The 15,071-nt window shown below is 41.7% G+C and overlaps 1 protein-coding gene across 2 annotated transcripts; it reads right to left on the reverse strand.

The window, feature by feature from the left end:
* Positions 1-1,540: 1,540 nt before the first annotated feature.
* On the reverse strand, positions 1,541-13,963 carry kctd1 (potassium channel tetramerization domain containing 1). 2 transcript variants are annotated; one of them, XM_041054795.1, is made up of 5 exons: positions 13,693-13,963; positions 7,696-7,874; positions 6,502-6,646; positions 5,024-5,329; positions 1,541-2,718 (listed from the first exon to the last, which is right to left on the reverse strand). In XM_041054795.1, the coding sequence occupies exons 1-5, from the start codon at positions 13,699-13,701 to the stop codon at positions 2,557-2,559; spliced, it is 801 nt and encodes a 266-aa protein (XP_040910729.1). In that variant the 5' UTR covers positions 13,702-13,963; the 3' UTR covers positions 1,541-2,556. The 2 variants fall into 2 exon arrangements, with proteins under 2 accessions (XP_040910729.1, XP_040910728.1); XM_041054794.1 differs by lacking the exon at positions 13,693-13,963 and adding an exon at positions 8,728-9,543.
* Positions 13,964-15,071: the final 1,108 nt, after the last annotated feature.

Raw genomic sequence — 15,071 nt, forward strand, 5'->3', positions numbered from 1 at the left:
CCTGTCCTCTAAAGGACTGGAAGTCAGTTTCTTAATACCATTCATCTTTTCTCCAACAGGCTGTGTCCTGAGAGAAGGATATCTCTAATTCCTTTTCAAGTTAGTCTGAATCCAGGAAGTGAGAGAAAATAGGGCTGGACAGGGTCTCATTATACTCAGGCTGCCCCACAGGTACCAAACTTGAAAATCACATAGGGTGCACAAAAAGTACTGCTGAATTTTAAACTAAGCACGTGTTAATTTTCTTTCTCTGCCATCTTTAACAATATTTTTATTTTAGGAAAACACTGATTTTTTTTTAATGGTCATCCATTGTTGTTCGCCAAGCTAACAAAACTTAGTGGCCAGATTTCTACAGTATGTCAATGATTTTCATTCTAAAAACTCTTTGCTTGTATGTATGAATGGAATGTTGGGAAACAGCCTTATTCACTTTCTTGCTGGGTGTGAGGAAAAAGTTGGTGCTGTCTGTACAATAAATATGTAGCTAAAGCCAGCAGCAAGTTAGATTATCTGAACACAAAAACTGGAAACAGGGGAAACAGTTAGCTTGGCTGCGTTTAGTCCAGGAAGCCACTGCACGTGCCCAAGTAAGAGTCTGGCACATAATCGTTTAAACCACGGCCTGTTGTATTTATGCTTCTAAAAATTCCAGAAAATTATTTAATGTGACATGTTTTAGATACGTATCAGGTAGTACTTTGCTCATCTGAAATGATAAAGACTGAGAATATGTGGGTTTGATAGTGATATGATTAAAGTTCATTGTATTGCCCTAAACACTTGAAATTTGCACTTCACTTAATTATTCCAACTCTAATGGTTTTAGTTGAGAGTTGATGTGTTTGACACCTGCTCCATGAATACTTGTTAATTACACAGGCAAAGAAATTTTTGAATTTATGATTGAGAGCAAAGCATTGCTGTGTACCACTCACATCACAGTTGCACCTCTAGCTTATGAGAATAACAGTCAGTCAAAAGGGAATCTAGGGCAAAAAGGCCTGAAAGGGAGACATATAGCACAAACCGCAGATAGCCAAAGAAAGTGGAGATTCTGCCAAAAGGGATGAAGACAAGACGACAGGGCTCCGTGTGGGATTTCACTTTGGATTTTGGCCCTGCAGGGATACGAGGAAGCACAACTGACAGGACTTGCGTGGAGAAGTCGGCTCTATTCAATATAACTAAGTAAAGAATGCCCCAAGTAGTCACTGATGCACCAGCATAAATCCTCCAAGGTACAATATTGCCTTGGTAAAGTTAGCTTCACCTCTCTGGTTGTAGAAAGCTAAAACACTACATAATGTAGAAGATTTTGCTTCTTGTTTGCCACCGCCACTGAAGGAATCGTCAGAGGTAGGACAGATGCAGTAAATTCAAGTTTAAGGAAGTACTATCTAACCACTGTGCTTCAAATGCAGCACTGGGCAGACATAGCAAATGTGAAAGCAGTCCCTGCAGCAATGTAAAAACAGCGAACAGACACCATGACAACTTTAGTTGAGATTTATTTCACATTTTTTTTGCTACATTCCTCTTTACTCAAATCTAGGGAGCGTAGGTGGGTCAGTCATCTTAGAAATACTTTATATCCAACTTCATATCAATATGTGCTACAAGTAAAAGTGATCTTGGAGTGGGTAGTACAATAAGCTTTTAATCTGTTCAGCCATGTCTGAGGCAACAAATTTGCTTTAAAAAGATTCAATGTAAAAAACACAAACACATATACAATGAAAAAATTTACAGGTCGTCACTGAGAGGAACATTATGATCCAATTAAATAATTCCCAACGTAGCACATGGGGGTTAGTAGTTCATACTCCCAAATGAGGCAAATGGTGTGACATAATAATTTACTAAATTATTTACTTTACTGCGTATAGAATGGTCTTTGATGTTAAATTTTGGTGATACTAATGTCAACTATATTTTATGGCATAATCCAATAACATAACTTCCATTAAAGTAAAAAAAAACACTTCATTTGTATCACAATATTCAACATCATGTTTATTGTGAAAAAAAGATGCTTTGTTGAAACTAACTGTATATGACAACTGAGACATTCTGTACTGTAAGCAACACATGAGTGACCTTTTTACAGCGAGGGATAAAAACAAACTTGGCCAATTTGCCAGTGAGACAACAAAATCAAGTCACTGGTGACAAGCTATGCAACGTACTACATAAGCGATAAAAGCCTTTTTAATTTATATGGGTATAATAGAAATCATATTCAACCTAATGTAGGCTCCAAGTTTTAAAACAAACTTTGTTTGGGGATCCAGCGTATATAAATCCTTTTTAAATTGGTTTATTGGGGCTAGACAATCACAAATGTCCTTGCAATCTCAAACTTACCAAATATCTTGTATCTTCTTATGGCAAAAATCTCCTGTTGCACCTTTTTTTTATTCTCTAGATGGTTCTCAAGTTTAAGAAAACAAAAACAACAAGGAAACAAAGAAAAACAGAGTCCACAGAGCTCTGCAGCATCGAGCGTTTGGCTGCCACAGAAAAGTCTAGCACCTCCTAATGGTCGGGAGGATTCTAGTCCAGCTGCTCCTGCTTTATCCTGTTTGAATTGGGTCCTCGCTGACCTGTCCTCCTCAGTTCCCTCCTCAGGACGTACTCGCTGAATTGGGATGAGTCCACGCCTCCACCGCAGGAGCCAGCAATCTCGAAGCCACGTTGTTGGAGACGCTCTAGAACCTAAAAAAGATAGAATGTAAAGACGGAGGAAAGTGTAAGCAGCAATACAGGACATCAGTTACAGGAGAAGAAACCATCAATAGCACCCTTTATAAGCACTTCAGATGCCAGATACCAAATCACCACAAACTTCTAACCTTTTGTTTATTACTGCAAAACTGGAAAACACTGAACAATCTGAAACTCCTCCACTTACATGCTGCCGAGTTAGTGCTAAGTCTAGCATTGGAAACAGCTTTGGGAGTAAGCTGCAGCGACATACGGCCTGTGACGGGAATTTGGATGAGACTTCCACAAAACCAAGAGCCTCATTTTTTGCCCAATGCCTCATTTTCATTGTTTTCTGGTGTATGTGTGTGTTTGTCTGACTGCGTGTGTATGTTTGTGTGTAGCTGTTCCTGATCTCGCAGCCTTACAGACATCTACAGACGTGTCCAGGGGGGCTGTAGGATCACATTCCATCGAAGAGGCCCCAGGGAGCAGTGAGGCTTTCTCTCTGCCACTTGGCTCAGTGTGGGCTGCTCAGCAAAACCCCCTCTCCCCATTTCTCCCCAGCCCCAGGCCCAAGCCTCCGCCAAAACTACAAAGGTCCCCCTACTGCTGGCAGCTCTCTATGCCCCCCTTCCTTCTCTCAAAACCCCCGCCCTGCCTCCATTAGCCGCAGATACAGCATCCACCGCCGGCGTGCTTTAATAACCAAACAGGATTATGGGCCCTGCCTGGGGACAACCTGCCAGGGAGCATGCTCACTCTCTTGCTCGCTCTCCACGACTCGCACACTTCAGAGAGGGGTTTGTTTGTGTGTTTTTGGAAAGGAGATGGAGATTTGACTTCCTCAGACAGAGACACAGTCCAAATCATTGTGAAATCTTTTAAAATATGCCTCTCTTCCATCATTTATTGATACATATCTGAGGATTTTACCATCAATGAATTAGTGGATATCAATATATAATTAGAGAAATACAATATTGCCAAATACATGCTGAATATAAAAGATGAATTTAACACATTTTGCTGAATGTAGAAGCTTTTGTTTTACAGTCATATTTTAGTCTTGGAAGTATGGCCTAGAACTCATGCCTAAGAAAAGATACTATTAAATCCTGTCTATACAGTATAAATGTAACAGCACGTGTCCAGAGTGCACTGGCCTTTAGTTCTTAAAAGAAACTGAGCTACAGATCCATCTTTGCATAGTAAAAGACATTAGGTTATAATTTTGTTCCCCCTCGAAATCACAACTTTCCCAACACTTAATGTAACTTAACGTTAATCAAGATATGGCAAGACTACTTTTCTAACTCTGCTTTGTTTTGGCGCATAGAAATTGCTGGTATTTGTGTATTGGTGCATCAGGAGTGTTGTGGATCTGTGCAACTCTTTCTTTGAACTACTATTTGGTAAGAAATCTTACGAAAAATGTGTTCCACTGATTTGTTTCTTGGATTTCTTGGAAAAATACATGGAGTTGCTTGGCTTGATTTTAATTTTAAATTGAGCATTGATCCAACAGCCCCCTCAGACACTCAGGGGCATCATCTCATCTTATGTCTACTTAAGTGTTTCACTGCATCCTGAATTGCCTACTTCCTCTTGCTGTCAGCCAGACCTCCGCCACCACCTTGGTTTGCGCATTCATGTGACTCTCCATCATGATTTAAGATGTCCAATATTCCCTCACTTGATGGGATGAAGTCTACAATTAGCCACTTTACTATCCATTTTTAGCAGGCACTGGCATTGATACCCACTTTCCATTGAAAGTTTAAAACACTCAAAATTACTTAAGGATTTAATTGTAACTCTTTTTTGTGGAACACAGAAAGTTGGGGAAGATGTGAGGACCGTATTAAGAGTATTTCAAAGGCATACATAAGAAACTACTGTAGCTGACAATTCTCCAAAACCAGAGCCAAAGTGAAAATCATTATTCCAGTCAGATCACAGAAAAGTAAAGATAGTGGTAGACTTGCGTAATGATGGCTTGCTAAACTGATGCTTTTGATGAACTCATCAAAGAGCTTATTTTTCTGCAAGGCTGTTCTTGTGATTTGATTAGATTAAAAAAAGATAAGATTTTGCAATCACACATCAGTAAAATTTTAAGTCTACAGTATAACAGCAGATGAAAAGAAGCTCAATGAACAGATCATCACCTCAGTCAATTCCTTGGGCATATAATCGAATGGAAAAACATAGAAAAACACTACATCATCTAACCTTTGAGTGTTTATACTTATTGAGAAATAAATTACTCAGAATAAATGACCATACACCCTCGGAGGCCAAAATTTCCTATTACCTGGACAGAGTTGAGGTGACAGTACCCATTGAGTGGGAAACGGATGACGTGCGTGGAGTCATGGTTCCAGCCAGCATTGACGGAGTTGCACATGACGTCACCAATCTCTGGAAACACGTCTTCAATCAGGGCCTTGTCACCGCTGAGCGTGATTCTCTCGCCCAGGTCAGGTGCAACGCGCACCACCAAGCATTCGCAGGGGCGTGACACCCGGCCCAGCTCCTGGTCCTGGCGCCAACGCTCCAGCTCTGCAAGCATGGGCTGCAGCTGGAAGTACCGGGCCTCCTCAAACAGCAGACTGTAGTCCTGGAAGAGGGAAAAGAAATGTGTGAGTATCTGCTGAAAACTAGAAAATACTATATTATATTAAATATATTACTTGCAATCAATACATCATATGAAATATGTAGAATGATTTTGTTGACAAAAAAGCTCAGATACTCCTTCAAACTTTCCTACAATAACATTTTTGTTTATACAAGCATTGTTAAACTATACATCTCCGGGATATCAAGGTAGACTGCACTGACTTGGAGCTGGAAGCTGCTAGCTAAATGTACTATGCAGTACATCTTGCTATACCACAGAACAAAATAACCAAAAACAGAATAACCTAATTTGTTTGAGGTTGTGATTTTCTTTCTAATGTGCATACAAACCAAAAAGGAAACAACGGGGAAGTTTGAAACAACTGTTCTACATGAACGAGCAATGAACCCTAGCCAAGACACCATTCAGCAAAAATTACAAAAGATACTGAGTAGAGGAGATGTAGTGCGACATGTAACACAGGGTTGCGTGGGGCAGAGGAGGAGATCCTTTACCCGCAGGACTGCAGGGCCTAAAATCGCACCACATTCAAGTTTTCTCATGCTCCTCTCAAAAACTCCGCAATGTGAAAGTGGCCTTAGTCTGAACTTGAGCCTGTCTTTTGTCTTTGCTTATTTTAGCTGACATACTTTCCACTGATTGAGTCACACTGTGGACAGTCCATCAGATAATGCGGTTATTTGTTTTCTCCTAAGGCAAGCTAAGTAATTACAGGCTAAATGACACATAAGAGTAAAAAAGAAGGAATGCTAATGTGTCATACTGCGAGACTCACCCTGGATGGACAAGTGCCACAAGAACATAGAGCAATGGTGAAATCTAGCACATGTTATGTGGTCATGGGCGCCACAGCATTTGTTTATTTGGCTTGATGAAAGCTTATTGTTTTATTAACATATCTCGAAGAATCTTTGGCTGGAGGGGACCAAACTGCATCCCATGATGAGTAAATGCGTCATGATTGAGCTTTGTTTGAAAGGACCCACATGATTTTTTTCTCCAGCATGGGAACCGTTTTCTTCAATTCAAGGAGGACCAGTGGTGACCAAAGGCATTCCATGGCCTTAGCATTCATTGTGTGTGCTAAGTTGTAGGACTGCTGACTGGCTGATGGGAATTTACAGTTTCTAGGATGGACATCCACTCACTTTGAAGTCATCTGGGATGAGGAGCTTGGACGTCCTGAGGAAGTTGAGGATGTAGCGGAACATGTGTCCATCCCTGTCAATGAAGTAGTGCTGCTTCAGGCTGTCCAGGACTATAGGCTCTGTGCCATCAAAGAGACGACCAATTCTACCCACAGAGATGGGGGAGGGGGCCAGGTTAGGCAGAAAGGGAGGGAAGGAGGGAGGGAGAGAGACCACATGTCAACATTAACAAAAGTTCATAACATTATTCATAACATTATTTAAAGATAATCTAGAGTACTGCTCTGGAGCTTATGCGTCTGTTCCCTGCACCTTGTGCAGTGGGAGAGATGGGATAGAAAAAAGAAAGAGTCAAAGATGACACGGTGAAGCATGTGCAAAGGGTTGTGACTCACTCAATTTTCTCAAGTTCTGAAATGTTTTTCACACCTTTGCACAGTGATGCACACATTACCAAGCTCAATACACGCATCAACCAGAAAGGAGGAAGGATAGAAAGACAGACAGAAGGAAAAAAGACAGACAGTAAGAAAGGAAAAGATTAAAAACAGAGGTGGTCTGGAGAGGTCAGGGCCAGCTGGTAGTTGGTTGCCCTAGGCAGGCTGCCAGTCACCCCCAGGCCTGGGCTCAGAGCGACAGTGCAGCCTCCTGGCCTCCAGATGGCCCCATGCCCTTTGGCCCTTTACTGCTGCTGTGACATCTGTCAGAATAACCAAGCTGCTTTTGTCTACGCGCTGCATTCTGCACTTGAAGCTCCTACAAATTGTTTACCGCTCAAAATAACTGTGGGCTTTATTTGAGAAGGAGACATTTTGTGATACTACCTGATAAATCCCAAAGCAGCTGATAAAGAAGCTCTGTGGAGCAAACATTTTGTCAAAACTCAGTATTTTCTACCAAGTGCATCCATGGGATATTTTTGTGATTTGAAGAGATGTGACATTTGACTGTTTAATGTCACCGAGTTGACATTAAACATCAAACAGGATGGCACTAAACAGTGAAGAAATTCTGATGCTTACAAACACGTCTGACTTGAACTGAATAAACTCCCTATAAAACACAGAATATTTCACAAGTTCACTTCCTGATACAAGCTAAATACTAGACACAAGCATTCACTTGTGGCCAAAAACGCCCAACTTTATTTCTATAACACACTTAAAATACAGAAGCATAGTACAGGAGACTCACCGGGATTCTGGGAATTTTGTTAAGGTGGCCAGACTGCTGGTGTACATGTGTCCGCCCACATCGATGTGCACAGGGGCGTTGGACTTGGTGAGCTGTGCAGGTGTGGGGATGCCCTGGTTACTCAAGGGAGACACTGGTGACCGTGTGATCATGGGCCTGGACATGCTGGAGCGATTATCCTGTTTCAAACAACACAAGGGAGAAAATATTATGACACATGTAGGTAAGATTGATAGAAGGTGCATCGAAATCTGTTTTTCTGCTGCAAATCAAAGATGCAAAAGACACCATTACAACAACCAACAAATCTGCAGATTTACAAATAATTATTAGACACAAGTCTAAGTCAAAACAATCCTGCCGTGTAACACACTTCACAGTCAGGAGTACAAGGGAAGATTTTTCACTGCAAGTTACAGCAGCCTGACCTTGACCTGAATGTTGCCACAAAGCACAGGCATCCACTCCTGTGGGCCATAATCTCCAAAACCAAATTAATTTGGAGCATCAATCTCACAGTCTTGGAAATGAGCAATAATGACTCTTGATTTGAAAACTGTAATAGGATTTGGAGAAACTGTCTCCTGTTAACCTACAAACACCATTAGCAGACAATTTCTGTTAAGCTCTCAGAAGAAAATTACTTTTAACCCCCGAAAGTTTCAGACCTCTAGTGAAGATGGGGGGAAATTAGTGTCTCTAACATCTCATTTGCTGAGGATGACTAGATTTGAATGTTACAAACATTTGCTAAAAACCATTTAAAAAAAGACTTAGCAGTAAATTAAAGTAGGAAAGCGGCAAACAGAGGACTGTGCGTGCGTGATATTGAAATAACGTGACAATTAAGTGCGCACTCTACATTAAAGCACAGCAGGAAGACAATCTATTCACACAGCATTCAATAAAACCTAAGTGCATTCACTTCACTCCGCCAGCAGAAGTGACAGGTCGACCCCAGTCTTCCAGTTATTTCAGATTTTTTTTTCTTCTTCTTCTTTTTTTTTTTCCTCAAACAATATCAGACTTTACCTGCGCCGGCATCACTGTGGTTGGAGATGAAGTCACCGAATGGTCATTTTGCTTGAGAGATGCTGCGGGAACAGGCTCTCCCCTGACTGCGAACATCAGTGAGGGCTCCCTGCACTCCGCTGCTCGGATCGGGAGCCGTTTGAGGGAAGCGTGCACGGACTCATCCGCAGAACTGATTGGACGCGGTCGCTTTCTCGCTTTCTGATGCGTTAAGTCCATGATATCCGTTTCGTCCATTACTGCGCAGACTTTAAGGTTAACTGATAGGACGCGGTCGGGCTTTTTCCAACACACCTGCCAAATGTGGAGAGAGGGATAGCGAACACCGGGGGAAGAGCGGCGCCGTGGCTGTCACACAGAGCAGCGTCTTTGCAATGGCTGGGAGAAGTCAAAGCCCCCGACAACATTAGCATTGTAGCGCCCGCGGCTCTTTTGGGCTGTCGCTGTTTCAGTGGCAGGTATGCGTGTCGCATTTTCAGAATAAAACAAATGCTGCCTCACAAAATGTGATCGTCTGGTTGTGCCAGCCGGGTCAACGCGCACACCTGGACCTTCCACAGTTGGCCTTTGCCCTTTTTGGAGCAGTGTTTCTGAGCGCGGTCGCCCTCCTTACTGATACTGCAGCCCCATTGTTCAGCAGCCGTTTTGTTCAGGAGGTCAAACCCTCCTTGAACACAGCAGCCCCACAAAGTCCAAAGTTCAGTCACTGACAAAACCGAAACGGTGGCTAACCCACTCAAGCAAAAATAAATAAATAAATAAATAAATAAATAAAAAATGCCCCTTACACCATCCACCCACAAACACACACACACACACACACATAATCATAAGCCACCTGACTGATCATGATCTTTCCAATCACACAAAAGCACCCAATAATAGCATTTTCAGTTGCCCCAGTGTACTGTTATTAAAAATGTTGAAAGGCAAAAACACTCTTTTCGTCATTCAAACAGAATATTAATAACTCATGTGCCATTTCAATGTGCAAAGAAACATCACATCTAAAGAACCAGATCACATCCCTCCAAAACATCTGTCCCCCAGAGCAGACAGAGACACTTAAAACATCTTCTGGATCAGCTTCTCATTAGTTTTATTCTCAGCAAATGTCAGAGTTACTGTATAAGAACTGATGACCACATCAGCATAGCAAAACCACCACATTAATGTCATCATGGAGTACGAAACCAGACCACAACATGTCCAATTGCTGTTAAAAGTACTGCCACAGCACTCTCCTGGGCTGTTTTTCATAGAAAATGCAGGGAATCCACAATTTTTAATAACATTCAGATTAAAATTAATTAGTTCAACCACTGGCCTTAAAACATCCACATTCCCGCTTCTCATTGGCAGTGTGAGTTTCACACCTAGATACCCAATTAGCAATTAAGCTTGCCTTTGAGTGTAGGCCTCCAATGCGGTGTGTGATCCTGGTCTGATTTGCATGCCGCTTGTGCACGCGCTGATAAGCGCAGGCAGCAGCCATACATAGTTTTAAAATTCAACTCCAGAATCCCTCGCAGAAGGCAAAGGGGCCTGCAGGGCAAAAGAGAGAGAAATCACATGGCTGCTCTTCAAAAGGGGACCTGTGTAAGGCAGCCGGCAAAGTGCGTGGGATCACACTCAGAATGCAGGTAATTTGTTCCCTGACTAATTTGTGGAGATGGTGGTGGTGTGTGTGTGTGTGTGTGTGTATGTGTGTGTGTATGAGTGAGTGTGTGCCTGTGGAGAGTAAGTTCTGAAAACAGCTTGGTGGAATTGGATTTCCTCAAAGCCTTGTCATCGCAAAGGTGGATTGAGTGTAAAATCTGTAAGGCATTATGGAAAATTGCAGGGGAGAGAGAAGAGAGAGTGAAAGAGAACGGGTGGGTGGGAGGTGTTGGGGGGGCAGTTTGTGGGAATGTGCTCTTGTATCACAAAATCACTCTAAGTTGGTGGAAGTAAAGATAACATGTGTTGTGGACTAATGTCTGCATCATATTGTTGCCCTTTACAACTTTTACATCTCAAGGACAGTTCAAAGGTCACTGCATCATCAGAATCCATCAGGAAACCTGTGATGTCATATTGACCATTGATGCTCATGCATGTATCAGCCATCAGAGGTGCACTGCAGATCTTCCACATCAACTCTTTTGCTACCTGTTGCCATTTTGAATTTGGCACAGATCTCCGAGTCTCTCACGTGACAGTGTTTATAGACGTGTGCCCAGAGTTTCCAGCTTTTGTGAAACAAGTTGAAATATATGTGTTTAGGGCATTTGCTCGTTTACTCAGCTTGTGTAATTTTGTTGCACCACAGTATGCACAAACAAATCTAAAACAGACACAGGGCATCAAAGCATGGAGTACTTAGGCTGTTCCAGTTACTCCTGTTGTTTTCCACCAGTGGTCTTTCAGTGGCATGCCTGTTATGCAAAATCATCATTTCCGTCCTGTATATTCTAACAAACAAACATCATAGCTCTTATTCACTGTCTAGTATAGCTCAGGCTATGACCCGCTAATGCTCCCATAAGAAGCGAGTACCTGTCTGCTATTGCAATAGTCAAGGGGCCTGTTGGGATCAGCACATACAACGAACTAGCTTTCAATTTTCCATCCCACAATGCAGCTCTTCAGTGTTTCGACATATCACACAAGACACAATTAGCATTTCAGATCAGGGCATTAACATTCAGTTTGAGGCAGGCAGACTGGTATTTACATAATCTGGATGGGTTGTCTCTGCTTTAGTGCCCGTGGCCATTTGTTTCAAATGTCCACACACAGACAACTACAGACTTTGGGTTAACTTCAGTCGCTGCCGACTGGAAAGGAAAAAAAACAAAACAGAACAAAAACAACAGGTAGAGAGACTGCCATAACAAAAAGGCCTGGATAAATATTGTAGATGGTCTGATCAGGTGTGTATAACTTTGCATAGAGATGGACATTAGTGATTTGAAGGCGACTAATCACAGCTGAAGAGCAATTCCTCAGTTTACTAATGTAATTGTTTAAACTTCCAATAAAACTTCAGACATTGGCACCATGTTTTTTCTTGTCACTGTGACATGACATGTCAAACTCATAACTCACAACTTAAAGCTGGTTGTATTTCTTAAAGGCTTATTCCTCAGCAAGAGGCTGACAAATGCAGAAATGTGTTGAGTGTAAAAAAAATACTTTGCCGTTAAGCGAAAGGATGAAGAGGTTGACTGGAAGAAAAAAAAAGTTAAGTGTAAATATGCTGACCTGCTCCTTAAAGTGAAAATATGATATCTGGATAAACCGCATTTTATCTCTGGAAAGTAGAGGTGGCATATGAGGGAAATAATCATTTGCAGTGCCTCTGGATCAAGTTGATCCAATCTGTCTTTGAGAATCCATAGAATCAGCAATGGCACAGAACTTCAGCCACTTTGTTAACAAGGAATAAAAGGCGATTTGAACTCACACAAAGTTTCACAGTTTACATCCAAGCAACTTACATATTACAGCAGTACTCCAGTGTTTACCAAACACAAGCACATCATTATCCCCTGACTTTTATCACAAGTAGGGCTACTAGCTCTTTGTGGTGCTATTGTAGCAGTGACATCACAAATAAGGAAGTGTGATCAGCACTGTGTTGCCGCAGGGTGTTGGAGACAGTGGTGCATGTTCACTGGCACAGACTTTAGTGTCCCAGGGCACAGGAGTGGCAGAGCCATAATATAAAATATAATAACACTATTTCTCTCCTAGGAGTTCCAATTTAGTTGAACACCTCTATCTTAGAGCTGATGGTGTAGTCTGACTAATGTAATGTAGACTAACTGATCTGCCTTCTAAATATGTGTCTCCTACAAGATCAGTCTGTTTGTTAAATGTAATTTTAATGGGAAACAGATGTACAGATGCTGTACATACAGTAAAGTAGTATGGTTTTGTTACTACAGCGCCATCAAGTGATCGGTCCTGATAATCCACCATCTCAGTCTCACTCTGTTTATTCATGCGCCCTCTGAAACAGGTATAACCGACTACTGGCTTTTACTACAGGTGACCTAAACTTGAGAGGATTTTGTTTATAATGTTTCATTTAAAATCTGTCATTAAAAGTCTTACCCTCACTGGTATAATGAGAAATGTTTAAGTAACAAAATACACAATCACAATACACGAACAACATACATTTTAAAAGTCTACACTTTATGAAGGGAAATCCGTGTTTGTTTACGCAATCTCGTGGCCCCATGGGCTAAAAAGGTCCAGTATATCACTTAGTAAACTACATTTGCCGATTCGCATCCGGACCTTGGAGTTGATTACGCACGGCGCGGTCAGAGAGCCAAGACTGGAAAGGAGAAGACAGAATTCACTCCGGTTTTGTATTCGTTTAAATAAATATGACTCTTTTAACACGGCCACGGCTCGTATTAAAGGATGATTCACAGATTCTGCATTGACGTGTGTAAAAGGTACATCCTGTTTTAGAGAAAAAGAAAAACGCCTGCGGCAAAATTACTCCACAATGGCGTCTTTCATTAGAAGATCTGGGGCAGCCAGGAAGCAGAACTGTTTCATGACAAAACTGTCTTCATAAAAAAAAATCTTCATGGAAACGACGAACGCAGGTTTGAGTAAGTTATCAGCAACTTATACAGCAACAGCGACACGGAGACGGTGATGTGTTCGGAGCTGAAACGCGCCAGGAGCAAATTCACACGGTGGATAAGTAGAGTGTTTGCTCGACAAGATCGCAGTCTAATCCGCTGTTCGTTCAGACGAGATGTTTTAGAGCCTCGTATATTGTAGTCACGCGCATACATTTGTACAGTAACTAAGGAACAATAGCCAGGAAGTGGTTAAATATTTTTTAAGAACTGTACCGCTTGAATCGCTTGGCACATGCGTAAAAGCTGCTGCGCCTCAATGTCCCAGTCCATCCAGCCTCGGAAATAATAGCAAACCAAATAAATCTCCGCTTACCTGAAACATAGAGCGGCATAAAGTATCTTTTTGTGCACCTTTTCCCTCCGATTTGGCCCACGATCTGCTGCTCTTCCTACACCAGTGAGAAATGCAATAGCTTGGCTAAGGTAGACAGAACAAAATACAGAGAATACTTGCTCCAGGGCTCCGAAACCCCTGAAGGCAAAGATCAGGATACAATTAGCTCATGTCTCTGCCCCAGTCTAAACCAATCTGCAGAATAAAACTGCGAGCAAAGAGATCACAGCAGCAGTGCCTCAGTCTTTGTTGAGTTTATGTTTTTATAAAATCAAATAAAGAAATCTTTTTTTTTTTTCTGCATTTACAACACCCTCACTCCTCCTGCCTCCAACTTGCCTATTGCCTCCCTCTCGCAGAGAAGCTGATTTTAATCGTTATGATTAGTTTTGATGTAACGTTCCCCCGGGCGATTTCTACAAATGGATGGAGTGTTTCTTTGCCAGGGAGGAAAAGCAGCAGATGATGATAATTATATAGATTGTTGGTGGTGCTTTTTGATTTTTTTTCTACCTCCCCCCTACCTCTCAAACATCTAACCTATCTAGTCTGTTTCTTTAATGCATGCCATACACACTGCACGTGCATTGGACAACTTGTTGATTAGCCTGGAATCAACTTATTAAATTAATGGAATGTGGTTAATGAAATTCTCACTCTGTAGTTTCTCCTTTGTAATCTTTTCAGTCTCTTTCCTCCCTTTGGACAACCTCCAAATGACGTAGTTGTATAAATAAGCACTTGCAGCTTGCCTTGCCCCAATCAAGTCTGAATCAGTGCCTGAGGGTGATGTGCGAGCTCATTTCAAATGTTCAACCATGCATGATTTCAGGAAGATTGAGGCACTTCTGAGGCTTTTAGAATTACTTGGGGGATGCAGACAGTGAAGGAATTACTCGTTTAAAGACATTCCTTTTGTAAAATCCCTTCATGTGAACATGCATAATTATTCTTTCTCAAGTGTCAGGAGTTTTATTTTGTGCCCATCTGGACATAGAATTGACACAGTTATTTCTTTACATTCCCAATAGTTATCCCCACGCCTTTCTGCAATAGAATAAGGTTGAAATATCCGCTCTTGCGCCCCCTACTGTTGAGAGCATCGACACTGCAGCTATGAAAGCAACTGTTTTTTTAGCCATGTAACTGTAACATTACCCAACTCAAGAAGCAGAAAAACACGAGAAAATAACAGAGAAAACATCCATTTGGCACAAATGTTTACAAACAGGCTGAGCCTTTCAATGGTTGATCCGGGGAGAAAGCTGAATCCAAGTTTGTTTTGATGTTCCAGCAACAGTGGAAAAAGAATGCCTCGTCTAGGGACCAGCGACTGAAGGATGCAAGCATACAAACAA

Source organism: Toxotes jaculatrix, chromosome 14, assembly GCF_017976425.1.
Source record: "Toxotes jaculatrix isolate fToxJac2 chromosome 14, fToxJac2.pri, whole genome shotgun sequence".
Lineage (NCBI taxonomy): Eukaryota > Metazoa > Chordata > Actinopteri > Toxotidae > Toxotes > Toxotes jaculatrix.

What these genes read in the sequence shown, in the direction of transcription:
- kctd1 (XM_041054794.1), bottom strand. Translation starts at nt 8,964, where the DNA reads ATGGACGAAACGGATATCATGGACTTAACGCATCAGAAAGCGAGAAAG. An exon ending in ACAAAATTCCCAGAATCCCG is followed by an intron (nt 6,647 to 7,695) that starts GTGAGTCTCCTG and finishes CTCTGTGGGTAG; the next exon opens with AATTGGTCGTCTCTTTGATG. An exon ending in TCATCCCAGATGACTTCAAA is followed by an intron (nt 5,330 to 6,501) that starts GTGAGTGGATGT and finishes TCCCTCTTCCAG; the next exon opens with GACTACAGTCTGCTGTTTGA.